Source organism: Sciurus vulgaris (genome assembly GCF_902686455.1).
Source record: "Sciurus vulgaris genome assembly, chromosome: X".
In the NCBI taxonomy this organism is placed as follows: Eukaryota; Metazoa; Chordata; class Mammalia; order Rodentia; family Sciuridae; genus Sciurus; species Sciurus vulgaris.
In genome coordinates, this window is record NC_136471.1 from 88003221 (window position 1) to 88029693 (window position 26473).

General features: G+C 40.1%; 1 protein-coding gene across 1 annotated transcript; it reads right to left on the reverse strand.

The window, feature by feature from the left end:
• Nucleotides 1-1481: 1481 nt before the first annotated feature.
• ZXDB (zinc finger X-linked duplicated B) lies at nt 1482-6198 on the reverse strand. The gene has a single exon (XM_079124182.1). The coding sequence runs from the start codon at nt 5110-5112 to the stop codon at nt 2653-2655; it is 2460 nt and encodes an 819-aa protein (XP_078980308.1). The 5' UTR covers nt 5113-6198; the 3' UTR covers nt 1482-2652.
• Between the last annotated feature and the right edge of the window lie 20275 nt (nt 6199-26473).

The window sequence follows — 26473 nt, forward strand, 5'->3', positions numbered from 1 at the left end:
ACTTTTTTTCACTAAACAAATACAATTTTTAAAATGTGCGTGTGTGTGTGTGTGTGTGACACACACACACACACACACACAAAATACAGAAACATTTCATAGTGGCACATTTTTAGTGCACTTCCAAAGTGCTACAATAATTGTCATCCACAGACATCTACATGCAAACACTACTAGACTAGTACACCAGAGCAAATAAGAGTTATTTGCAGAACTTCCTGGCAGAAACTTTGTAAAAAATGGAAATAATGAAACAAAAATCCACTTCTCATCTGAATTGTATAGAAAATAACTTCCTTTATGATCTGAATCATATATACACAAAGTATAATCTAAGCTCAGAAAATAACTTCTTACTGTACATACAGAACTGCAGTGTACACGCAGCAATTGTGAAAAAAATGTAAGAAAATTTTCCATGAGGAGAATGTCTGAGGGATAGTGGCAGGGAGGAGATTTATTCATTAAGAAATATGAAAGTAAAAGAATGCACAAAGAAGTGTTATGTGGAGAAAATAAGCAGAAGGTAAAAGAAACTTTAAAGAAAAAGAGCAACAAGTTATGACACAGAAATGAATCATAAAAGTTTTATGGGTAGACAGGGAGAGGTGAAAAGAATGTCTCTTCCTTATTTGAAGCTATATATAGAATTGTCAGTCATAGTCAAAACCCAGTTAGAACGTGAGTTGGTTAAATTATAATTCAAAACACAATACACACTTTTTGCCACATCTACTTTACAGGGTTGCTGTGAACAACAAGACACAAATTGTGAAGATTTTCCACAAACTGCAAAGTCTGTAAACGGAATTTATACAATACCAATCTTTCCTTTCCTTCAGCTCTTGGAAACTATAAACAATTAACTCCCCAGATCATAGTCCTCTGCTCCATTATCAGATTTTCATGGAACTGTAGGCTCCATGGTCACAGAGAACCTGACATCGAAAACAGCAAAGATGTTGACAAACTGATCAAATAGAGACATATGCAGATAAACATGTGAGCAATGTCTCTGTTCCTGGCATTTCCCATAACAATTTTGGAGAGAAAATCATTCAGTACATGGAATAGAAATTCTTCTTCCTGCTTCCCCTAAACCACATACGTCTTTGTTGTCTGCACAAGAATAGGATTAATATCATGTTTCTTCCTTATATCAGGAAGAACTGGTAGACTAAAAAGATAACATAAATTCATATTCCAAAACACATGATATCTTTACTTATATGTTGAAACTGGAGCAGAAGAAAAGTCTATGGTATGTTAGTTATGTGCATGCATTGTTATGATCGATTAACAGCTACAACACTGAAATAAGTCAGTAAGACTAACTTATTCAAGACCACTTGTCCAATACCACAGAGCACAAACTGGACACTGTTTCTGTTTCATGACAAAGACCTGGCTGGCAATTCCACAATGCAGCCTCCCATCATGAAAAAAGCTCAGGAAGAGGAATAGGGATAAGAGCCAACCCATTTTTTTCCTATTTTTTTCTTGTTAGTTTTATTTACAGTTAAGAAAATTTTGGCATTTAATACCATTTCTTCTAAACTTTTGAAAGTGCTTGGAACAGCATTTCCTCCTCCCCTAATTGTTGGTAATTCTACAAGAACAATTCATTACATCAGAATCAAAATTGTCATGAATTAATCCACTGATCATCAGCAGCTGATAGGATCACAAAAGGGGAGAAAACAAGACATTGAGTCACTAATAGAAGAACACAACCTGACCCATGAAACATTCATGCCAAAAAATCATATTGCAATCTGACTGAGTCTCTCAGAGCAAACTACTAAATCGAGAAAAGAGACTAAAGAAAAGTGAACACTACCACAACGATATAATCAGCAAATATAGACTGTAGCAACTTGTAGATATGAAATAACTTAGTATTTCCAATGAATAAAATTGCAAGTAATAAAGTTGCACAAAGTTAGAGAACTATAAATGAAATACACACTTGAGACTTATTTAAATCCTAAATTTAAAAATATTAAAACAAAGTAGTATTCTTGAGAAAATTGGAGGTTTAAAATGTGGCTGGATATTCGATGATAATAAGATGATAACAAGGAATTAGTGTTAATGTTAAGTATGATAATGGAATTTTTTTCAAAAGAGGCCTATGACTTTTAGATACATATTGAATGTTTATGATAAAATGAATCCATATATGGAATTTGCTCAAAATTAATGATAAAGGAGGGAGAATATACAGGAATAAAATTATTCATAAATGGAAGTTGGTTGCAAAGTAAATTGATGCTCATTATAACATGACAATTTTATGTATGTTTAAAAAAAAAAGTAATATTATCATTTAAAGATGCCCCAAATTTTTTCAAGGAAGAAAACATGAAGGAATAAAAGTATGGAAAAGAGCTTAGAAGCAATCCATTCAAACCACCTAATTTTATAAATAAGTAAATTAAGGCTCAGATAGGTTAAGTGACTTGCTCAGGGTCACAGAACTTGTCAGTTCCAGACTCAAGATCAGAACTTAAATCTCCAAGCTTGTAGTCCAGGGATGTGTTCTTTTGCAAACCAGCGAGAAATGACTGCATTTAAGCATTCGGTCCAGAAGACCCTCAAAGATGAGTGTTAATAAAGTAAGCCACGTGGCAAGTAACAAATAGGGTTGGTTCATACCAAAAATGGGCTGCCAGTCACTGTGATAAGATCCGTTTCCTTCTGAGGACCATGGTTTCCTGCTGGATTGGGGAATCCAAACTGGGTTTCTTCCTCCTGTCCAAAGAAGTCGGAGTCAGGATGTACGTTCCAATCCGCTTTGGTTGGTGTCAGTAGTTCTGAAACACTGTTTTCACAAAGGGTGCTCGAAGGAGTCAGAGCTTCTGTGTCCACTGTTAACTTATTGCTGGGTGTCAAAGTCTGGGGCTCTGGACTTGAGCTTTTCATTGCCAAAGAGCCCAGAGATCCCAGTGGCCCCACACTTACACTGGAGACATCATCCATATCTAAGGGGCTCTGCTGAAAAGCAGCAGCTGTTGTTCCAAAAAAGAGAGAGGTATCCAGACTCTGAGGAAGGTCACTGGAGGCCATCAAGGCCCGAGGGTCCACAGCCTGCCCTGGGGAATTATTGTTGGCAGGCAGATTCCCTGCCAGAGTTGAGCTCACAGAAGCCACATCAATAGTCAGGATTCCAGAATTGACCAATGCTGTGTCCAGCACTGCAGCAGAACTCTTGCCAGGTGCATCAGAGAAGAAAGACACTATCTCTGCATCGCTGAGATCATTGTGTCCCTGGCTGGTAAGCTCACTGCTGGGCGTAAGAGAATTTGCAGCTTCTAGCTGAGCTAAGAGGTCCTGGCCAAGGTTGTGCCTTTTGGCCATGTGGGTCTTCATGCTGTGCTTGGATGTGAAGAGTTTATTACAGGTGGAGATGGGGCAACGACTCTTCCAAGTCTCCACATCCTGCAGGTGTTTCTTGGAGTGAATGTAGAGACTACTACGAGCGGAAAACCTGGCACAGCAGCCTTCCACAGGACACACGAAAGGTTTTGTGCCCAGGTGGGTTATGCTGTGGCCTTTCAGATGCTCGGCCCTTGTGAAAGATTTCCCACAGCCTTCTACAGGGCACGTGAACCTGCGGTCATCGTCGTGCTTCCTTTTGTGCCTTAAGAGTTTGGACATGCTGGTGAAGTTCCAGCCACAGCCCTCAAAGTCACAAAGGAAAGGTCTCTCGCCTGTGTGGCTCCGCAGGTGAATTTTCAGTCTACAAGCCTTGTCATACTGTTTACTGCAGCCAGGGAAAGAGCAGGCAAAGAGTTCCTGTTCCCTGAAATGGGCGCGGTTATGAGAAAACAGGGCACTCACGGTAATAAACGTCTTCTTGCAGCCGGAAAACGCACACTGGTAGGGCCTCTCTGGCTCGAAGTGGCTGCGCTGGTGGGCGCTGAGCTTAGCCTGCGTGGGGAAGCTCTCCTCACACACCTCACATTTGAAGGAGTTCTCCTGCTCATGGCCCTTCATGTGTGCTTTGAGGTTGTACACTGTGGTGAAGCTCTTGCCACAGCCCTCCACTGGGCAGCCGAACGGCCTTAGTTTGTCATGCGACTGCAGGTGCCTCTTGAGCTTGTAAGACGTGGTGAAGGTCCAGCCGCAGCCGCCCAGGGGGCACTTGAAGGGCCTCTGGCCCTGGCTGCTGCTGTGAGTCAGCAGGTGCACCTTCAGCTGGTGCTTCTTGGCGAAGGTTTGTCCGCACTGCGCCTCGGGGCACAGGTACAGCACCACGCCTGGGGCCGGGCCCAGCGGCCCGCGAGGGCTCTGGGCGGCGGCCCGGCCCTCAGCCTCCTCCTCCGGCGCCGGGGTCGGCGCGGGTTCCGCCGGCTCGGCCAGCAGGAGCTCGGGCGGCAGCTCTGGGCAGTCACCCAGCTGCGCGGCGTGCGGGAACCCGGCTGGCGGGGCGATCAGACCCCCAGGCTGCGGGAAAGGCGGGACCCCCGGCTCCCAGGCCGGCAGCGGGGGCGTGGTCAGGGTGAGGACGCCGTTCTCAAAACGCAACAGCAGGTCCTGGTTATGGATGGTGATGGTGCCTGCGAAGGCCGCCCCGTGGCCCGGGCCTGGGGCTGGAGCCGGGATCGGGATCGGGACCGGGACGGGGACAGGGACGGGGACCGGGGCCGGGGCCGGGGCCTGGGCCGCGGACAGGCAGCCGGGGCCCAGCGCAGGGCGGCCCGCGGGGTTCGCGCTGCTCTCGCCCCCCTGGGGCCCCAGGCCCGCCTCGGCCTCCTCCCTCCACACGGGCCCTTCAGCCTGATCGGTGCCCGAGGTCTCCACGTCGCCACCCACCGGGTCAAGCAGCACCAGGAAGAAGTCGTCGCCGCCGCCGCTCGGGTGATTCGGCCTAGGCGCCAACGGGCTCGGGCCTGGGCCCGGGCCCCGGCCCCGTGAGGCCCTGCGGGCCTCCTCGCTCCGCGGCACGGGCCCGCCATCTTGGGCCCCCCGGAGCAGTAGAAGGCGGCGCGCGGGGGCCTGGCCAGCCGGCGGGTCAGGGCCTCGGTGGACCCCGCCGCCGCCCGCGGGGCAATAGCCGCTGCTGCCCTGTCGTGTCCCGCGAGCCGGGAGCAGCCTCGGGATTTCCATCTCTGCGTCCGTGAGGCTGGGCTGGAACCGGAGCCGCGGCGGAGGCGCGACCCCGCCCCCTGCCGCGGGCCCGAACACGTTCCTGAGAGGGAGGAAAAAAAAAAAAAAAAAAAAAAGTGCAATGCGCAGAAACTGGCCCTATCAGATATTAAAACGTATTTAACGCCACAGTGATTTAAATATTCTGGTACTGGGTCTCTGGAACAAATAGGAAGCCCAGAGTCAGAGCCTGATGTGCATAAATAAGTTCCACAGTTTATATTAGTAAGTAATCAAGAAGGTCTTTTGAGGTAATGGGTAATGGGGAAATGTCAGCTCATTCAGTAATGGTTTTAGAGTACCTAGGTATCTATCCAATAAAAGCAACTTAAATCTGTACCTCACTGTATATACCAAAATGAACACGTCCCAACCTGTCCTGGCACTGAGCATGTTGCTTAATACTTTTTGTGGATTAAAAATTATTGACTGGCTGGATGGATTGATGGATGAGAGAAAATTTCTGAGAAAATGAACTAGTGTGTCACCGTTAAATTACCATAGTGCTAGGATTTCTGTTGCAGATGCCTCTCCCCAAACTCCTATTCTTGGAATTATCTTGAGCAAGGTCCTGGGGAAATTTTTCCACATAGGCTTTTGTCAGAGAATAGAATAAGACATGGGACCAAAACACATCAGCAACGTTCTGCTTAGAAATGCAAAGCCTGGAGGATGACACAATTTATATTGAAATCTGGAAAACCTAATCTGAACCTCGGTCCTCCTTGTACAGTGCTCAACCTAACCCAACTCTTTGCTCTTCCATCATCAGTTACACCTTGAAAAATCTCGTGTCCAATATCACAACACAATGAAGACATTCTTTGGCTTGCTCTAGATTCACCAGCACATGGATGTCTGTGAACTGACAGGAAGTACAGTAAGCTGTATTAAGGTTAAACCGTAAATCAATGTAGTGGACTCTCTGGAGCAAAATGCAGAGAAGACCTTATCCAATATAGCCCCTGGGGTGCCTGCTCTCATTGAAGTGTGGTTGCCCAGTCTTACTGTAATGACATGACCTGTGATGCCTAGTGGTCTTATTTAGTGATGATGATCCTCCAACTGGTTTGTCATAACTAAGTAGGCAGGTGACATAAATACAGGGTGAAATGTCTGGTAGGAGAAAGTTTTAGGATGAGGACTACATATGGGGTACTTATCATTGAAATAACCCTGCCCCCACCCCACCTCCCATTTGAGAGATAGGGGACACTTGCTGGTCCCTGGACTGGAAAACCAAGATTTTCTTCATCCATAACAATTCAAACCTCATCAAAATTTCTACAACCCATACTTTCCTTTCCTACTACATTTTTTTCCCATGGAGGAAGCATTTTTAAGATCTGAGATATATAAGAGTGCATAAAACACATCTGTAGGTTTAGATAATTTATAAAAGTAAACACCCACACAATCAGGACCAGGGTCAAGAAACAGACCATTGCCCGCCTTCCAGAACACAGCCATTGTATTCCTCCCAATCACAACCCACATCCTCCCAATGGACATATAGTCATTACCCTGATGTTGTGATAATCTTTTCAGTACTTTTCTTCATAGCTTCACCACTTTTGTATGCATCCCTAAACAATGCATTTTATATGAAGTTATGAAAATGGAGTCACACTGCATGCTTCTTTCAGTGTTTATTGTATGTGAGACTCATCCATGTCGTTCATAGTAGCTGTGGGTAAATCCTTTGTCTCCTTTGTTGACTAGCATTCCAGTCTATGCTTATAGCACAGTGATTGTGGTGTGATTACACCATTCTATTCCACAGTAAATGGACACTAGGGTCGTTTCTAGTTCTTGGCTGTTATGTCTGTTCTTGTGCTTTCCTCATGGAACACATGGGTAAAAGACTCTCCGGAGTATACGTGCCAGAATAGAGTCACTGATCCATAGGATACGCATATGTTTAGCTTTCCAAAACAATGCCACTTTGTTTTCTGTAGTGGTTGTGCCAATTTTCAACCTGACCAGAAGCCCATAGACATCCTGCTGGCCCACCTATTCACCTACACTAAATATTGCCAGAATTAAATCTTTGCCAACATGGCCGTGGACAGTACCCAAAATATTAATAAGCTTTATCACATTTTTATGTTTATGAACCTTTTAGGTTTTCTCTTCTGTGGGAGGACTGGTCCAAATTTAACTTTTCCCACAAAATTTCCTATTACATTATCCGTTTTTTGCTTACTGATTTAATGGGTTCCTTACATATTTCCAATACCAGTCCATATGTGTGGCTGTGCTATTCCCTTGCTCTGTTTGTCTGTGTGCGCGCATGCACGTGTGTGTGTTCACTTGCTTTGGGCTTGTTTTTTGAATCCAGGGGTGTTTAACCACTGAGCCACATATCAAAACCCTTCAGATATATATTACATCTTTATGTGTATATATGTTATATACATATTATATATATTACATATAAAACATGAAATTTAGACATCTATCTATATATAATATTTATACATTTATTATATATATTATTTATATATATGTTCATATTATTTAGAGACAGGGTCTCACTAAAGTGCTTAGGCCTTGCTAAATTGCTGAGGCTGCTTTGAGCTCAAGATCCTCCTGCCTCAGCCTCCTGAGCCACTGGGATTACAGGTGTGTGCCACCATGCCTGGCTTAGTGCTGCACTTTCTTAATTAATATGTTTTAAGATGTCATTTCTGTTTTAAGCAACACTGGGCCAAAAAATTATTCTCTGTATTGTCTTCTAACAATTGTATGTTTTTGCCTCTCACAGGCAGGTCTTAATCCACCTGCACTTGAAGTTTGTGTAGGGTGGTGAATAGGGTTCCTTTCGTGTGGATATCCAATTTTCTCAGTGAACTACTTATTGAAAAGTCTTCCATTTTCCATCTGGTTTACAGTGCCATTAATTGAGTTATCTACATATGGTCGGGCTAGTTCCTATACACTTTATCACATGCAATGGACCTATTTATGTATTTGAAATACCACACTAACTTAATTGCCAAAGATCAATATTCAGTCCTGATATTTGGATAGAATGAGTCAATTCTACCTTGCTCTTCAAATGTGCCTTGCCTTGGAGCCCATTTCATTGTGCTTAAATTATCAGTTCATCATGAAATGTCACAGGGACAGGGATCTCTCAGTGTGGGATTCTAATTAGGACTGTGTTGATATTTTAGATTTGACTTCTTTTCAGTACTGCATGTTTGGTTCATGTTTATGGCATATCTCTTCTTTTAATAATATCTCTTTGAAGCCAGGCTTGGTGGCACAGGCCTGTAATCCCAGTGACTGGAGAGGTTGAGGCAGGAGGATCATGAGTTCAAAGTCAGCCTCAGCAACTTAGCAAGGCCCCGAGCAACTTAGCGAGACCCTGGCTCAAAATACAACATTAATAAAATGGACTGAGGATGTTGCTCAGTGGTTAAATGCCCCTGGATTCAACCCCTGGTAATGGTAATAATAATAATAATAATAATAATAATAATAATATCCCTTTGATTGTGAAACAATATTTCATAACATTTCTCTGATCACATGACCTTTTAGCCTATGTATACCACAGTAAGCAAATATTATCTTTGAATTTTTCATTTTTTGAATTTTTATTAGTGTATTATAGTCATACATAATGTTGGGGTTCATCTCGACATAATCCTACATGCGTGAAATATAATTTGCTACCCTTCAGTCCTCACTACTTCCTATTTTCCTCTCTCCTCCATCCCCCTTTCCCCTCCTCTACCTCCTTGGTCTTCCTTCTATTAATTTGTAGTTTTTTTTTTTTTTAATTGGTACTTTATAGACATACATAAAGGTGAAATTCACTGTGATCTAGTCATATATGTACATAGCACAATTTGGTCAATTTCACTTTTTAAAAAAATTTGTTGCTTAGAAATACAACACAGTAGGCTTTTTTATTTGTTCTTTTAGTTATACATGACAGTACGATATATTTTGACATATTATACATGCATGGAGTATAACTTCCCATTCTTGTGGTTATATATGATGTGGAAGTTACACTGGTCATGTATTCATATATGAGCATAGGAAACTTATGTCTGATTCATTCTACTGTCTTTCCCAGTCCCATACTCCCTCCCTTCCTCCCATTCCCTCCTGTCCAATCTGATGAGCCTACACTCCCCCCCGCCCCCGCCCTGCCTATTTTGAGTCGGTATCTGCATGTCAGAGAGAACATTCGGTCTTTGGTTTTTGGGGATTGGCTTATTTCACTTGGCATGATAGCCTCCAGTTCCACATAATAGGCTTTTCTATGTCGATGTTTTATCCCACAGATGTCTAAGATCTTTTATTGGTTCCAATAAAACACTTGGAGAATTTTACATACATATCCACATCATCTGCAAATAATGCCCCTCTTTCTTTCCCCTTCCCTAATATTTTATTCTTTTTCTTGCTTTATTGGGCTCTCTGGGACCACTGCCTGCCCTACCCCAGGACTATTGAATAGAGGTAAAGACAGTGGGCATCCTTACTTGGTGCAGCTCTCAAAGAGAAAATTTTCAGAATGATGTTTGCTATGGATGTTGTGTTCTGTAGCAATCTGGATCCAATCAGGACATAGAAAGCATACAGTGATCTAGACCGAGGACGTCTGATACAAAGAGTTATAAAACTATTTATATAAGTTTTAATAAAAGATGGAAGAACATTCCATGTGGAATTTTCTGGAGCAGGTGTCCATAGGAAAGACAATCTCAGAGTGTGGGCTCCTCCCCAAGACTGGAGTTCACACCTGATTGGACAAGAATCCACTGGATGGTGGAGAATTTCCTCTGCTTTGCCAATGCCAGAGGTGGACTACAGAAGCACAACTGGTGTATAGTCACAGAGCAAGCAGGAAGCAACTCCCCAGAGCATTGTAGTATGAACAGTCCATAGCTGATGACATGTATGGGGATGTGTGGTAGGAGCGAGTCGGCCTGCTTCAGTGAGAAGCCCAGAGTAAGCAATGCACCGTAGATAGTGGATACAATGGCTGTGGCAGGGGGATCTCGGTATTGGGAGTGTTGCAGTGTTGGAAGCACAACATAAAGCTGGGTATGTGATGTGGGGTGGGGAGCAAGTGAGCAGAGAGATACTGTGGACAGGTAACTTGGAGCACAGAATGATCCTACCAACAGAGCCACAAGGAACTGATCAACAGACCAAATCAGGACTACACAATTTCTGAGGGCCCATGCCTGTGACAGACCACCCAAAGTATTCACAAATCCACAACTGTGAAAGCCATAAATCATAGGAGGGCCAGTTAGTTTCTCTTTCAGTGTCCCACCAGTGTCCTCTACTAAGAAAGCACAGCACACTGCTCTTTGATGTTACTTTGAAGTAGAGATGCTTAAAGAATCCCTTCTTTATCAGAGAGCATACACCGAAGGGTGAATTTGGAACTGAGAGGCCATAGGTTGATGACTGGCTTCATATCTTTTATCAGGTTCGAGGAGTTGCTTCTCCTTTTAGTTTGCACAAATACTTGGCACCCTAACCATCAGGGTTATGTTTGTTTGCTTACACAAGGAAGATTATCTACCACCCTGTTGCTTCTCTGGTAAAATAAAGACTAAAGCAACTTAGCTATTTCAGTACTTGTATTTGACTCAAGATTCTCGTTGGACCTGGAATTTCACGGCCTATACTGAGTTTGCTGCACAACCCAGGCCCTGGCACAAAGAGTTGTCACCAGCTTAGAGCACAGGGCCTGTGAGGGCTGCATTTTGATCCTGCCCAGGGCTATCCTGTTCCACCTGCAAGGAAAGCCTTGCTCTGTGGTGGGATTGCCTCTTTCTCCATAAGTGCGATTAGCAAATATTCTCCTCAGGAATGGACTCTTGTGTCCCCTAAATTCTGTTGTGCTCTCCTGGTACTTGCACTTGAACTAAACAAGGAGAGAAAGTTCCTGGATTCCATTTAAAACAATGCTGTCCATAGCCCTGTCCTGGACAGAGCAGGGCCACAGCTTCCCATGTCAATCTTCAAATTATATGTACCTAACTATATTGGCAATTTGAGTGTTTTCGCTGAACCCATCTCATTTTGGTTTAGGGTGCAAAATGGACAAAAGCTGATGGGACAAAATAGCATGTGGGTTTTTCTGTCCCCACGGGCCAAATAATCCATTGATTAGTGATTGAAGTGACAACACGTATTGAGAGGAAGATAAACTTTAATTGGAAAAATTTTTTCTTCTGCTGCATTGATATTTGATAGATAGCATCACATATACCAAAGCCAAACTATTTTAATAGTTGCCAATCCTTTACAATTCCTTCCTGGAACTGCCAACACATAGAACATATGCACATCTTCTGCTCAGAAGCCAGAGATGACAGATTAAACCACAGCCTTCTATTTGCACGCAGGACTGGGCTATCCTTCTAGCTCAAGCATCCTCAGACCTCGAACACAAGGAGCTACAAATGAACTTGGAGTTTATTCTTTAAATGCTGGTTCTGCCTGCAGCCCAGTCCAACTATCTTGTCACTCTGGCAGTGGAGAGACACAAATGTGAAATCTGAAATTCTTCCACCAACCTGAAGGAGCATTCTTTTATGCTTGCTCCCTGGATAGCTGTCACCACTAGAAGTCCAATCAGCCATTCTCTCTTGCTAGAAATTGCTTTGAACCAGGTTTGGTGGAAATTTGCATATCCAATATGCATTTTCTGAGGGAGGGTGGCACAACTTTAGTGCCTCTCCATGCAGAGGGAAGGGAGATTTAAGAGTTCCCCACATGTCATGAACTGGATGGGAATAATTAAGCATTGCATCCTTCCACTGACAACCTGAATGACCCTTGACTGGTTACTTCTGAATCCACACAAAAGGGAAAAGTGGACGTGTGGACAGCACAAAGGGACAATTCTCACTCACTGTGAGAATTGCCCTCACCCGAGCCTTTTATGTTTTTCTGACAGAGGATACACAGTAGAGCCAAAGTGTGTTATCTCCTGAAGATTCAAGTAGTTGAGGATCAAGGAAGCAAGATGGAGGAATAGAAGTTGCCTTTGTGTGAATCTGTGAATGAGAAGAGTCAGAATGACAAAGGACCGACCATATTCCAAGGAGAGAAGGGGAGGGAAAACTCTGCGAACGAATGAAGAAGTGAAGGGAATTCTAAACAGCTCAAAGATTCAGAAAGGCAATGTGGAGAAAAGCACTATGCAAGTCCCAACATCTGGGGTCCCCAGCCAAGGTATGGGAACCAGACACCAGAAGAAAAACGCAAGCCTGAGGGTGCATACAACCTGGACAATAACTCTGGACTGGCAACCCTCACTGCAGGAGAAATCCACACTTCACACAAACTTTAAAACCAGTTCAAGGATTTGGTCTGAGAGTGCCTCCTACTGGTTAGCAAGCTAGCTTTAGGGAAGAAAGTCAATGCATAGCTCAGCAAATCCTCAGAGTTGTATAACCAATAGCCATCTGTGAGAGGAGTTCTATTATTATTGATCAGACTCCTCTGGGGAGCAGAAATCTCAAGGCAATCACATTTCAGGGATCCTGTGGACATCCTGTTACATTAACTGTGTGGGAGACTGCAACACCAGACTGCTGTGGCTCGGGGATTGAGAAGGACATGGTCCTGCAGTGTGGTTTGAGTAGTGGAGAGGGCAGCTTGAGATGGAGAGTAGAGGACACAGAGGCTAGTGGCCCCATCCTCTGTGGCAAAGAGTAAGATCAGTCACTTGTGGTGTGTGAGGGAGCCAGTTGTGATACTGAGACTGAGGTGGCCAAATGCTCAGATCCCATGCCTTCCCCTCCAGCACATATCTCTCTGGTTTGACCACTCAACCCCTCACTTTCTGAGACACTCTAGATATATGAGGCAGGTTAGATAATCTGCCTTGCCCCGGGGCATCCAGGCTGTAGTCAGCTGGTATGAATATAGGCCCAGTTAGTGCAGCCCACATAATGTCAAAACTTGGCTGGTGAGAAGGGCTTCCTGCAGCTCAGGAATTGACTATGTCATCAGGTGCACAGATTGTGAACCTCTGGAACAAATGTGCTCACACTCTGAAAGAAGCATCTTTAAGACAAGCATCTTTAAGACAAGCATCTCAGCTTGGAGGTGATTTTTACTTGTTCTTTTTTCTTTTCTCTGTCTACTCTATCTTTTTTCCTTTTATTTTTCATTAACTCTCTTACTTTTTTCTTAAGTTTAGTATTTTTAATAGATATTTTCCCCTCTCTTCTATCCCATTTTTCTCTTTATTTTCTTTTTTCTTCTTAATTTTTCACTCCTTATTCTATTTTGGCTCCTTTTTTTTTTCTTTTTTTTACTACTTTGGTGCCATGTCTGTTGTGATTTTTGATTGACTTCTCACTTTATTTCTATATCTAGTTTGTTTTGATGCCTTCAGTGTTACTGGGTTTTTTGTTTGTTTGTTTTTGTCCTTTCGAGTGCAGCTGTGGATCAAGTCTGGAACCTGAAGCATGCTGGGTTTCTGTTTGCACAGCGAATTTTAGGGAAGTTCCTCCTTACTCCAGTCACGATCTAATCCCACTTCAACCTTGGTGAAGAATTCAACTTTCAGTACAGGGGATAAAAAAGACACCAACCAATGACCTGGTACCAAGTAAGCACCACCAGGGGAGGGTGAATTCTGAAGGCTGGACCCTCATCCTCATAGCATTTCTCAGCACTGAGAAATAACATGAGTCTCATGTTACAAATAGCACAACACTGTACCTATGACAAACCTCAGCATCGATTGCTCCCTTAACCTTGAAGTCAGCATATTCTTGACACGACTGGAGTAGTGACCACAGAGATTGCACCTCATATAATCTGCTCTCCACAACACATCTGCCTGAACTAGCAGAAGGTCCCCACTGTTGTGAGGCCTACAGAGAATGTGGAAATGTATCCTTCTGGCATTGTGTCAAAATGCACCAGTCACAGCCTGAGAAGTCACAGAAAAACTGTGCTGCTAATTCCATTTGAAATTAAACTCAATCCTACATGACAAACAAATACCCCAGGGAGCATCATTAAGAGAAAGTTCTTCCCTAAAGCAGCCCTCATGTAAATTGGAAGAGGTGGCATCCTGAAATGTGCAGAAAGCTCAACACAGTAATAAAAGGAACGTGAAAAGAAAGGCATACCCAACTCACAATGCAAAATTCATTTAGTCCATTTTCAAGAGTTCCCATAGTCTTTTAACATTTTAAGCATTGCCCAAAAGTCCAAGTCCAAAGTCTTTTTTGAAACTCATGGCAATCTTTCAGTGTGAGCTACTATAAAAATCAAAATCATGTTACGTACACTCAGTATATAAAGGCATATAGTGAACATTTCTGTTCAGATAAACAGAAGCACAGAAAGAAGAGGTGGAACCAAAGCAAGACCAAAATCCAGCTTTGCAAAGTCCTATAACTCCATGGCCATCATCTGGCACACATGGCCTCCTGACGTTCTCTCCAAAGGGTCTGTCTAGCTTTTCCTCTATGTCTTTGCTAGTTGCAGCCCACATGTCCTCACTGTTGGCTTGTCTCTGCCCAATTCCAGTAGCTTTCCTAGATAGACATTCTACATTACTGGCATTTATTAGTCTCCACTGCAAATTCCACTTCCTCCTTACATCTCCACACATTGTCCTATCAGGGGCTGCCCTCAGGGACTTCATTCCTGGGCACTTTGCCTGGCCTCCCAAGCCATCCTTTGAAATCTTGGTGGATGTCTTCATGAACCCCTGACTCCAACATCTGGCAATCCTTAAGAACCAGAACCAAAGTTTCCCACCATCTTGGGCAGTGGCCAAACCTTCAATGACCTCAGCTGCAGCAGCCTGTGTCTGGGTGGCTGAGGAAGTTGAAATAACTTCATAGGCCACCTTACGCAAGCAGGTTTCTTGTTAAAGGAATTTTTACTTTTGCACCATTGAGTCTGACATGGCTGTGATCTTGCCAATTCCTGAGATGCCCTCATGCCATCTTTCTTATTGTCTACGGGCAAAGTCTTCAGCGTTTCTTTAGGGGCCATAATGTCTTTAATAACTACACATTCCTTAGCCCAAGTTTTCCTCACAGTTTTCTGGCCACATTGTAAGTTTTTTAAAATATTTCTGCTTTGCTCTCTGCTTCTGATTATTACAATAAATTTGGCTAAAAGCTGCCAGCAATACCGATGCCACAGTCTGAATATTTTGATGCTTAGAAATTTCTTTTGCTTAAGAAATCCATCACGTTTAATATCAGCCCCGCAGAAAGTCTCAGGAGATAGGCAAAATGCAGCCAACTACTTAGCCATAATATAACACATAATATAACATAATGACCCAATTTCCAATAGAGTCTTCCTCCTGTAAATCTTCATGAGCCCTGTATTTACTGTGCAGTCCTATTGACATTCTGATCTTCTGAGCTCCCATCAGATTTGCCCGTTACAATTGGGCAATTGTTGTAAGCTGTATTTATAACATTCTAAAGCTCTTCCAGCTTTGATTTCTAAAGTTTCTAAAACTGTTCCCACAAATTCCAAAAAGCGCCAAAAGTTTTTGAACCACATTGTCAGGTTAGTTGCAGCAATGACTCAACTTCTCAGTAAAAATTTCTGTATTACTCAAGGTTCTCTAGTGGAACAGAACCAACAGTGTGTGTGTGTGTGTGTGTGTGTGTGTGTGTGTGTGTGTGTGTGTGTGAAATTAGCCAATCGCATATATATGTATATGTACATGTATATATACATAATTGTATGCATACATATAGATGTATACAACATACATATGTATATGTACATGTGTGTATGTACATATATGTATATATATAATTATATATATAATTATAAAAAGGGGATTTGTTAGTTTGGTTTACAGAAGCAGAATGTGGATAGTCCCATAATGGCTGTCTGCAGACTGGAGAGCCGAAGGAATCCATAGCTGTGTATTCCAAATAGCTGAAACCTCAGAACAAGAGGGATCAATTATGCAGCCCCAGTGTGGGACCTAAGTCTTAGAAACTCCCTGGAGAGTCACTGGGTAGTGTGCCTTGGAAGAGTGAAGGAGATGGAATCTGATGTCCTCAGGCAATCACAGCAGCAATCAAGAACCCATTCAAGGAGAATTGAGGGCTGTAGCTCAGTGGCAAAGCGGTTGTGTCATGTGTGTGAGGCACTGGATTGGATCCTTAACACCACATAAAAATTAAAAAAAAATTAAAGAAAGGCATTCTGTCCATTTACAAGTGCAAAAAAAATTTTTTTAAATAATTGAATTTGCATCTGCTGCTGCTTCCTTGTTCTTCCAAACCTCCAACCTACTGGACAGTGATTCCCACACTTAGGGTGGGTCACTAACTCAGTTCGCTCTCCCACATGCCAATCATTTCTAGAAACACTCTCACTGAGGCACCCAAAAACCTCAATTTTAGGCATTTCTTAATCCATTCAAGTTGACAACTCAGATTAACCATTACCCTACTTTAGTGGTCATGAATTACTTTAGTTTTTGTTATTTTGGAAAGAATTTATTTATACCTCCTTCAATTCTAAAGGACAACATCGTCGAATATAGCATTCTTGGTTGGCAAGTGTTTTCTTTCACAGCTTTTATTATCTGATTCCAAATCCTCCTGGATTTTAGAGCCTGACCTGGGAAGTCAGAAGTAACCCTTATTTATTTACATCTAAATATGACCTGAGGTTTTATCTTGAATATTTAATATTCTATCCTTATTCTCTGTTAGGCTTTCTGATTTTTGAGTGCCTGGGAGAGATTTTTGTTCCTTTGTTTTGTTTTGATTTGTTCCATTTTTTTTTTTCCTGCTTGGAGTTATCTATGTTTCCTCAACGTGGATGTCCATCACATTCCTAATGTTTGAAATTTTTATGAAATTCTTTCACTGAAAAAGATTCTTAATTCAATTAGTCTGTATCTTCATGCCCTCTTCAATTCTAATGACTCTAAGGAGTAATGTCTCTTAATGGTGTCATAGAGTTCTTCTGAGCATTGTCTTTTATTCTTTTCTTTACTACCTTGTACTGCTTTCTTAGTGTTCATCATGTGTCCTGTCTTTTGTAACCTGAAATTGTTTTCTATGTACTCTAATGTGTCAGTCTTTCAAATAAAATTTTCAGTTGATTTATTGTGTCTTTAATTTCTGGGTGTTCTTACCGTTTTCTTTTTATAATTTCTTTATTGAAATGGCCTTTCACCTGTTTTCTCTATAAATGCATGTCATAGATTTTCTTTTAAATCTTTAAGCATTTTAAAAGGCAACCTTTTTTTTTAGCCTTTCTCTGGAATTTCATTCCCTTCCATATCTATGGTTTCCTTTTGGGGAATTCTAAATTTTGGAGGGAAAGTTGTCTCCCAGTTCTTCATGCTTCCAGAGGTCCTATATTTGCCCATCTATTCAGATGAATTCTTTTTCTTGTTTTATGTGGGAATTCTTTTGTAAATAGATATCTCTTTGTATTAAGTCCATTGTTGTTGATGTACCTTAGCTTCAATACATAGGCTCATCTTAGTTTATGTGTTAGATTCAACCACCAATGGCTCTGTGAAAGGAGAGAGTGCTAGAAGTAACAGTTTTAAAGTAAATTGTATATCAAAGTATACTATAAATGTAATTACTAATGATGTCTACAACCATCTTTACCCATGATAAATGTGGTTGAGGAGTAACATAGTATAGGCGGAGGTTACTCATTAATAATTTTATACTACATTTAATATCACTATGGAGTAAAATAAATAAAATACAGGGAAAAAGGGGAAAAAAAGAAAAATGAAAGAAAGGGTTGTGTGAGGGAAAGGAGATAGATTAAAATGGTAATAATAATGTGGGTGTAGAAGACAAGGTTAATAAGGAATAGGTGCAGATATTAGAGACTAGGAATTACTTAATATGAATCAGTTAATATATAAATTATCATTCAGAAGTTCAAATTAGTTGTTGTTAAAGTTTTTGAAGTAGTTTTGTATCTTATATTTCAAATTATAGTAACTGCCAGCTGTAAGGAGGTCATTAACATGATTTCAACTCTGACCCAACTGGTGAAATTTATGATGTAAATTTGTATGGAGAATTTGATACTCTTTTTTCCTGACCACTTCTGCTATAGGGAGTGGGGGAAAACTGCTTTTCTTTTTCAAAATTTCTACTTTTATAGTTATTAATTCCACTTTGTTGTAAGAGTATGTCTGTTAGGGACATTATTCAGCTCCTTCACCTGCTCCATTTGTGGACTGATATTGCTAGAATTGCATCACTTCATCCAAGAGTTCCTACCCATGTTAAGTGATTGAGGGGTTGAGCCTTTTAGTCAAGTCCTGCATAGGCCCATATCTCTGCCCTCTCCAAGTCATACTTTTTATTCCACAGATTATGCTTCAATTTCAAATGAAAGTTCCTTTTTTCATCTCCACTGTAGAGAGTTCCACCAGGGTCACAGACCCTCTTCTATGTTCAGATTGGTCCTTACCCACACAAATCCATTGAAAAATGTACCCTAAGTGGCTGTTCAGTCTTGAATATTCTAAAAGTAATTACACCCAGTACAAAACAAAGATGAGAAGGTGGAGAGATATAAGAGGAAAGTAATTTCTGGAAGAAAGTTATAGGCTTCAGGAATTCCAGGTCCATGGGTTCAGGAAGTGTGATCAATGAGAACTTTCTCTCCTGTAATTATAGCCCAGGTTTTCTAAGTTTGTTATCTGCTCCATTTGCAGATATGCTGATCAGCATCTGTTTTTCTTAAACTTTATAAGAGAGCATCATTTTGCTTCTTCTAGAGGTGCTTCCCCACCCTTAATAATAGAGAACATGATGGTCACTGTTGTTGTTGTTTTTATTAGTATTCTTTCTCTTCTAGAAACTGATTTTTTAAGATACTAGAAAACTGCATTTCCTTCCTGATTTTATCCCCAGTTTCACTACTTGAGTTTACTAGTACTGAGCTGCCAATTTAATTCATTCTCAAGAGAGATATTGCAGTATGGTGGATTCCTCTGCTCTGCCATTTTTTCAGCACACACCCATTTTGGTTTGTTTTGTTTGTATTTTTAAAATTTTTTTATTTGTTCTAATTAGTTGTACATGGCAGTAGTATGTATTTATACATTTTGATAAAGCATACATAAATGGATGTAATTTCTCATTTTTCTGATTGTACATATTGTAGGATCACATCAGTCATGTATATTTTTGTTTTGTTTGTTTACCTGTTTTGTTAGGGTTTTGTTAGCATTTTGTTTCTTTTTATTTTTCTTTTAATTTTTTTCTCATTCTATTTTTTGTTTTTGTTTTGTTTGATTGGTTTTTTGTTTTTTATTGTTTATATTAACTTTTTGTGTTAATGATTCAATTGGATTTATACATTCCATCTTATTTACTTTTTCTAAATTATAACCCTCTCTTTTTTACCTCCCCTCATGTTTTTCAGTTTCTGCCTATAATCTTTCCCTCTTCCTATTTTTCTTTCTCTTTGCATTTTAGTTTTGTCCCTTTTCTTCTTTCTTGTCAATTTTCATCCTTGATATATTACAGTAGTTCCACATTGATGAAAAATTAGTCTTTAAGCCTCTTTGAGGATATTACATACATTTCCCATGTCTAAACTACTGGAGTTGTAAAAAGTAATTTTAATGACATTTTATGGCTTATTAGGCTATATTTTGCTGTCAGTTATTCCCAGTTTCAGGTGATTGTCATCTATTCTCAAATTGGAGTAAGATATTGATCAAAGTACTGTGAATTCATTGAATGGGTCTTTGACATGGAGATATACGCTGGTATTGGGACACAGTAAACTGACACAATTTACTAGATGCTAGACAACCATGAGAAAGAGATCCATTCAAGCAGAATGGCAAATCTCAGTAGAGATAAACATATTACATGAGAAAGAAAGAAAACAAGATTCCAAAAGTGTATAACCCCCAACAACTGAATCTACATATACTGATAAGGAAATCCCTGAAAAATGATACAATTTATCATTAAAATTATTAGTGTGCTAAAAGAAAATCTAAGGAATGACCAAAGAGAGATAATACAGGAGAATGAGCATCAATTCAATAGAGAGATTATAAAAAAGAATAACAGAAATTCTTGAAATTAAAGTCTCAATAAATGAAATTATTAATTCATTTGAAAATCTCCCAATCATATAAAGTACAGATTTTTAGGTCTTGAATAAGGTACATGAACTTTAACACAGCAACACAGATAAGAAAATAAGAAACATGATATGAATATACAAGAACTCTGGGACAACATGAAGAGACCAAATTTAATCAATGGGATCAAAGCGGGATCTGAGATGCAGGATAATGACATTGGTTATCTTTTCAATGAAATGATAGCAGAACACTTTTTTTTCAAACTTTGGAAATGAGATGATGGAGATCCTAGTACAGGATCCATTCAGAACCTCAAGTAGACAAGATCACAAAAAAAAACTTTCTAGAAAACATTTTATTTTAAATGCCTAACACAGAGGGAAAATGTAAGGTCATCTTCAGAGGTAAGTCAATCAGAATTACTCTGGATTTCTCAGAAGAAACTCTTGATATCCATGAGTGTTTTGAATGATGTTTTCCAACCTTTGAAAGTAAATAAATATCAGGAAAGATGGACATAACCAGGAAAGATATCCTTCAGAATCAAAGAAAAATTTCAAGTCATACAAGTTAAGCATAAACTTGACCACAAAACACACATGACCAATAAATCAGCAATACACAAAATAAAAAAAAAACCCAGGCTCATGAATTGATGAATCTTAAAAAAGAATCTAAGCAAGCAAATCAGTATATAGGCAAAATTATACCTTAGAAATAAATAGAAATGGCAGGAAATAAACCTCTCTGGTCCAAATTTTTCATTTAAAAAGGGCATAGACTGGAAGATTAGATTATAATTCAAAATCCAACTATATGTTTTCATCATGAAACTCATTTTACAGGCAAAGAAATGCACAAGTTTCAAGTGAAAGAATGGAGAATGATATAACATGCATAGGAAGCCCAAAAGCAAGCAGGGATAACTACTCACATATGCGACAAAGTAGACTTAACAGCAAAATTAATCAGAAGAGACAGAAAAGTTCATTTCACAATGGCAAAAGGAACAATCCAAAAAGTGTTACTAATAGTAAATATATGCATGCTGAATTTTGGTATACATAATACATATTAAAAACTGTACTAAGACAGGCACAGTTGTGCATGTCTGTAATCCCAGCAGCTCAGGAGGCTAAGGCAGGAGGATCATGAATTCAAATCTAGCATCGGCAAAATCAAGGTTAAACAACTCAGTGAGACCCTTTATCTAAATGAAATACAAAATAGGGCTGGGGATGTGGCTCAGTGTTCAAGTGCCCCTGAGTTCAATCCCTGATACCAAAAAAAAAAAAAAAAAAAAAAAAAAAAAGAGAGAGAGAGAGAGAGAAAAAGAACTTTAGTAGACATGAATACTCTAATGGACACAAATATCATAATATTGTATAATTTCAACACTCTGCTCTGAACAATAGATTAATCAGACAAAAAAATCAGTAAAAACACTTTGGACAAAAACAGAAACGGGGGCAAGATGGCAGATTAGCATGAGGCAGCATTTCTCTTAGCTGAGCTACCCAGAACTCAAACAGCGGGAATACCACATCTTCCTGAGGCTTAGAGTGAAAAATCCTGAGATTGGAGGGGCAGTCTGCCCTAGCCAAATCAAGACTATTTGACTCAGTAACCAGATTGTAAAAAAACAAACCCTCTCCACTAGAGTTTGTCACATGCTCACAAGAAGCCAATCCAGGAGCCATCTTGGGACTGCAGTGTGGTGGAGCTTAGAGAAACTGGAAACCCAGATACATGAGTTTGCAGCTAGGGTTGCATGGGCCTGTCTGAGCCTAGCAAACCTGTGGAAAGTCAGAAACTGGGAGCATTTCACTGGGGGTGGGAAACAGATTTGAGAAGATGAAGAGAGCCAGGCTCTCTCCAGCTCCATGAGTCCTGAGGCTCACAGGGATTGAGGGGCCAGCTGTAGTCTGTTGGAAGATCAGAAGTGGGTATGAGGGCATTTTGCTCTCTGCTGAACCAGGCAGCCAGTCTGGCACCCATCAGGTTATCAGAGCCCACTGGGGCTGGCACTAGCCAGGTCCCTGCACCAGCCTGGTCCACAGCTCCCTCCCCAGTCTGACATCCAACAGTCCCTAGGAGCTACCAGGTCCGGCATCAGTCTGGCACCCAATAGGGCCTTCCCCAGTCCCCAGTCTCTCAACCCTTCCCCAGCTCCCGACCTGGCTTATCACTCCCAGGTTCATGGTCAGCCCAGAGGTCCCAGCTCCCGGTCTTAATCCACCCAGCGAAAATCAGCTGGGCCCCTGACATGGTGGGACCCCAAATTGTCCCGCATTCCACTTAGCTGCCAGACCAGCCCAGTCCAGTGCATAGATTCACATCCTTTCTGCAGGTCCCAGAGCCCTGCCTTGATCCTGGCTGCTTTGCAACCAGACTCCACTGGTTTAGCATGCAGCCTCATGACCACTTGCAGGTCCCAGTACCTGACCTTGATCCAACCAGTGCAGAATAGCTGGGCCGCCTACATGGATGACCCTGACTTGCCCCACAAACTGCTTAACCACTAGACCCACCCAGTTCAGCATGCAACTTCGGGCCCTGGTGTCCAGCCCTGACTCAATTGATGCTGACCTGTCCAGGCCCTGCATGCTGCCAGACTCACCCAGTCCAGCACACAACCACCTGGCCAGCCTCCAGGATCCAGTGCCAGGCTCTGATCCACCTGCCACCCAGATGTGGCCAGCTGCCTCGCTGCCCACCTACAACCCAGCTTTCCCAGCACACTACTTCACACTCAAATCTGCATACTGGCCTTGCCCACACTAACTTCCCAAGAAGAGAGGTTAGGAAGTCTTAAACCTCAATTTTCAACACTGTGAGCAACACAATGAAAGGAGGATCACAACCAACAGTCCATACCTGCAAGTTTAGATCATACCTCCAGAAGAAATGAAAAGAAAAACATGTGGGCACAGTCAGTAAACATACACTTACTATTTTGTCTACCATAGTGGATACAATTCCTTAATTTGTTACTATTTCACAAAGAATTTTCTTTTTTGTTGTTGCTGTTGCTGTTGGTATTGTGGCTTGTTTGTTGTGGCAGTAGTTCTGCTTTTCTTTTTGATTTTGGGTTTCCACATTAGATACTTGATTTATTTTAATGTGCACTGGCACATTTAATGTGTCAAGGACTCTGACACATATTCATATTTGTTTCTCTCTCCTCATTTCTAGCCTTGTTTTTCTTTTTTCTTTTTTTTCTTTTCTTTCATATTTTTGTTTTTTTTTTTTTTTTTTTTTTTTGTTCTTTTGTATTTCTTATCAAAGGTGCTATTTTCCCATGATCTGAATTTTGAGGGTTAGGGTTGATGATTAGCTTATTTTGATTTTGTTTTGTATCATCTGTATCACTACTTTATCTCCCTATTTCCCTTTCTCACTTCTGTTTTCCTGATACCCAATTTCCATTGTCTTTTGCCTCCTTTATATTATTCTTTTTTTTTTCATTCCCTTTCAAACTAACAATATAACCTAAGTTACAACTGCATCTGCTCTATTCTCCCTTTGAAATTGCAAACTCTTCTACACTCCTATCTCTTCTTCTTTACACATACTTAACTCTGTCCTTAACACTTCTTATTACTAATTGAGGTATATAACATCTACTCCTACCTCCAATGTCATAGCAATAATTAACACAGCAGAAGGCGTACACAACCCCTATTGTTTGATTTTAAACCAGACATATTGCATGATTATGTACTGTTTTTATTGATGGAAATTGCTGATCCCACAATCCCTACATATTGTACCAATTAACACTAGTTATTAAAATAGGAACTAAGGACATAGTCTGCTGCTATATATTGTTTGCATACACTATTGTTAACATTGCCCCCCCACACACCAATCTGTGAGGTATTAGTAACATACAGGGACACTATACAGCATCAGATCCATTTCTATAGATGGGTAGCCACACAAACAATATAAAAAAGCAAAAGAACAAACCCTCCAACATAACCCAGACTACATCACTATAGACTCCATTGACATCACAGTGGAAGAAATGTCAGAAATGGAATTCAGAAAGTTCATGGTTAAACTGATCTACAAGGTAAAAGATTAAGTAAGAAATGAAATCAGAGAGAAAATACAAGAAGTAAAATATCATTTCAACAAGGAGAGATTGTGAAGAACAATCAGTCAGAGATCCTTGAAGTGAAGGAATCAGTAAACCAAATTAAAAATTCAATTGAAAGCATCACCAATAGTATAGACCACATGGAAGACAGTTTCAGACAATAAAGACAAAATATGTAATGTAGAAAATAAAGCTGACAATGGGGAGAAGATGTTAAGGGGCCATGAACAGAACTTCCAAGAAATGTGAAATAACTTGAAAAGACCATACTTAAGATTTATTGGGATAGATGAAGGCTCAGATATACAATCAAAAGAATGCACAATCTTTTGAAGGGAATAATATCAGAAAATTTCCAAAAACTTAAGAATAAAAGGGAAAACCAAATAGAGGAGTCTTACAGGACCCCAAATGTACAAAATTACCCTCACCAAGGCACATTATTATGAAAATGTCTAACATACAGAATAAGGATAGAACTTTAAAGGCTGCTAGAGAAAATCAACAGGTAACATTTAGAGGGAAAACAAACCAGATCTCAGCTGATTTCTCAACCCAGACCCTCAAAGCTAGGAGGTGTTGGAATAACATATGCCAAGCACTGAAAGAAAATGAATGTCAATCAATAATCCTATATCCAGCAAAATTAAGTTTCAGATTTGAAGATGAAATAAAAACCTTCCATGATAAACAAAATTTAAAATAATTTACAACTAGAAAACCTACACTACAGAACATTCTCAATGAAATATTCCATGAAAATGAAATTTTAAAAAAGTGAAAATCAGCAAAGGAGAGAACTTCACTAAAGGAATAGTCAAATGTGAAACTAATTCAAATTAAAAACTAGAAATAAACCCAAATGACTGAGAATGCAAATCATATCTCAATAATAACCTTGATAATTAATGGCCTAAACTCATTAATCAAAGACACAAACTGACAGATTGGATTAAAAAATAAGACCCAACAATATGTTTTCTCAAAGGGACTCACCTCATAGGCAAAGACATCAACAGACTGAAGGTGAAAGGATGGAAAAAAACATATCATTCACATGGATCATGTAAATGGGCAGAGGTTTCCATCCTAATAATCATATAAAGAGGACTTTAAGCCAAAGTTAATCAGAAGGAAAAAAGAAGGATGTTTCATACTGCTTAAGGAAATTATATATAAACAAGATATAAGAATCATAAATATTTATGCCCCAAACAATGTAGCATCTGTGTACATCAAACAAACCCTTCTCAATTTCAAGAACTAAATAGACCACAACAGAAAAATACTGGGTAATTTTAACATGCCTCTATCACCACTGGATAGGTCCTCCAAACACAAACTAAATAAAGAAGCTACAGAAGTAAAAAATACAATTGGTAATTTAGACTTAACAGACAAATATAGACTATTTCATCCAACAATGACTGAATACACTTTCTTCTCATTAGCACACAGATCCTTCTCTAATATACACTGTGTTATGTAAGCTATCACATATGTTGGAATATAATTATAATATTACCTTAATATATTTTTAGCATCCGCAGGATTCCTTTGAGAGCTCCCTTTCAATTGATATTAATTTTTGTGTTCTTATTTTCTTCTTGACCAGTCATTTAATTAAAAAAAAATTAGCTGTAGAATTTCTTCTCTATTTCATATATTTCTCCTCCTACTTTTATTTTTTTCTTTCTTTACATAATTGAAAAGAATTTGCTATTCTAGCTTCTTTCTGATACAAGTAATTTAAGTTAAAAATGTTCATCTGAGTACTGATTCATCCCAGAGATTCTGATATTTTAAGCTTTTATTATCACTTACTTCAAAGCACTTTTTGTTTATTTTTCTTGTACTTTCTTCATTGATGTCTGAGAGATAAGTGTGCTATTTAATTTTGAAATAGTGGATTTGTGGGGATGGGGTTCTATATATCTTAAAGTGATTGAATTCTATTGTAATACATCATGGAGGAAAAACATTCTGCATGATTTCAAATTTTAAAAAAGTAATGGAAATGCTTTGTACATTGTGTTGGTTACATACATGTCAAAGCTGATCAAATTGCATACTTCAAATATTGCATTTTATTGTACTTCAATTTTACCTCAATAAAGCTATGA

Coding starts and splice junctions, on each gene's coding strand:
- ZXDB (XM_079124182.1), bottom strand. CDS start 5,112: ATGGAAATCCCGAGGCTGCTCCCGGCTCGCGGGACACGACAGGGCAGC.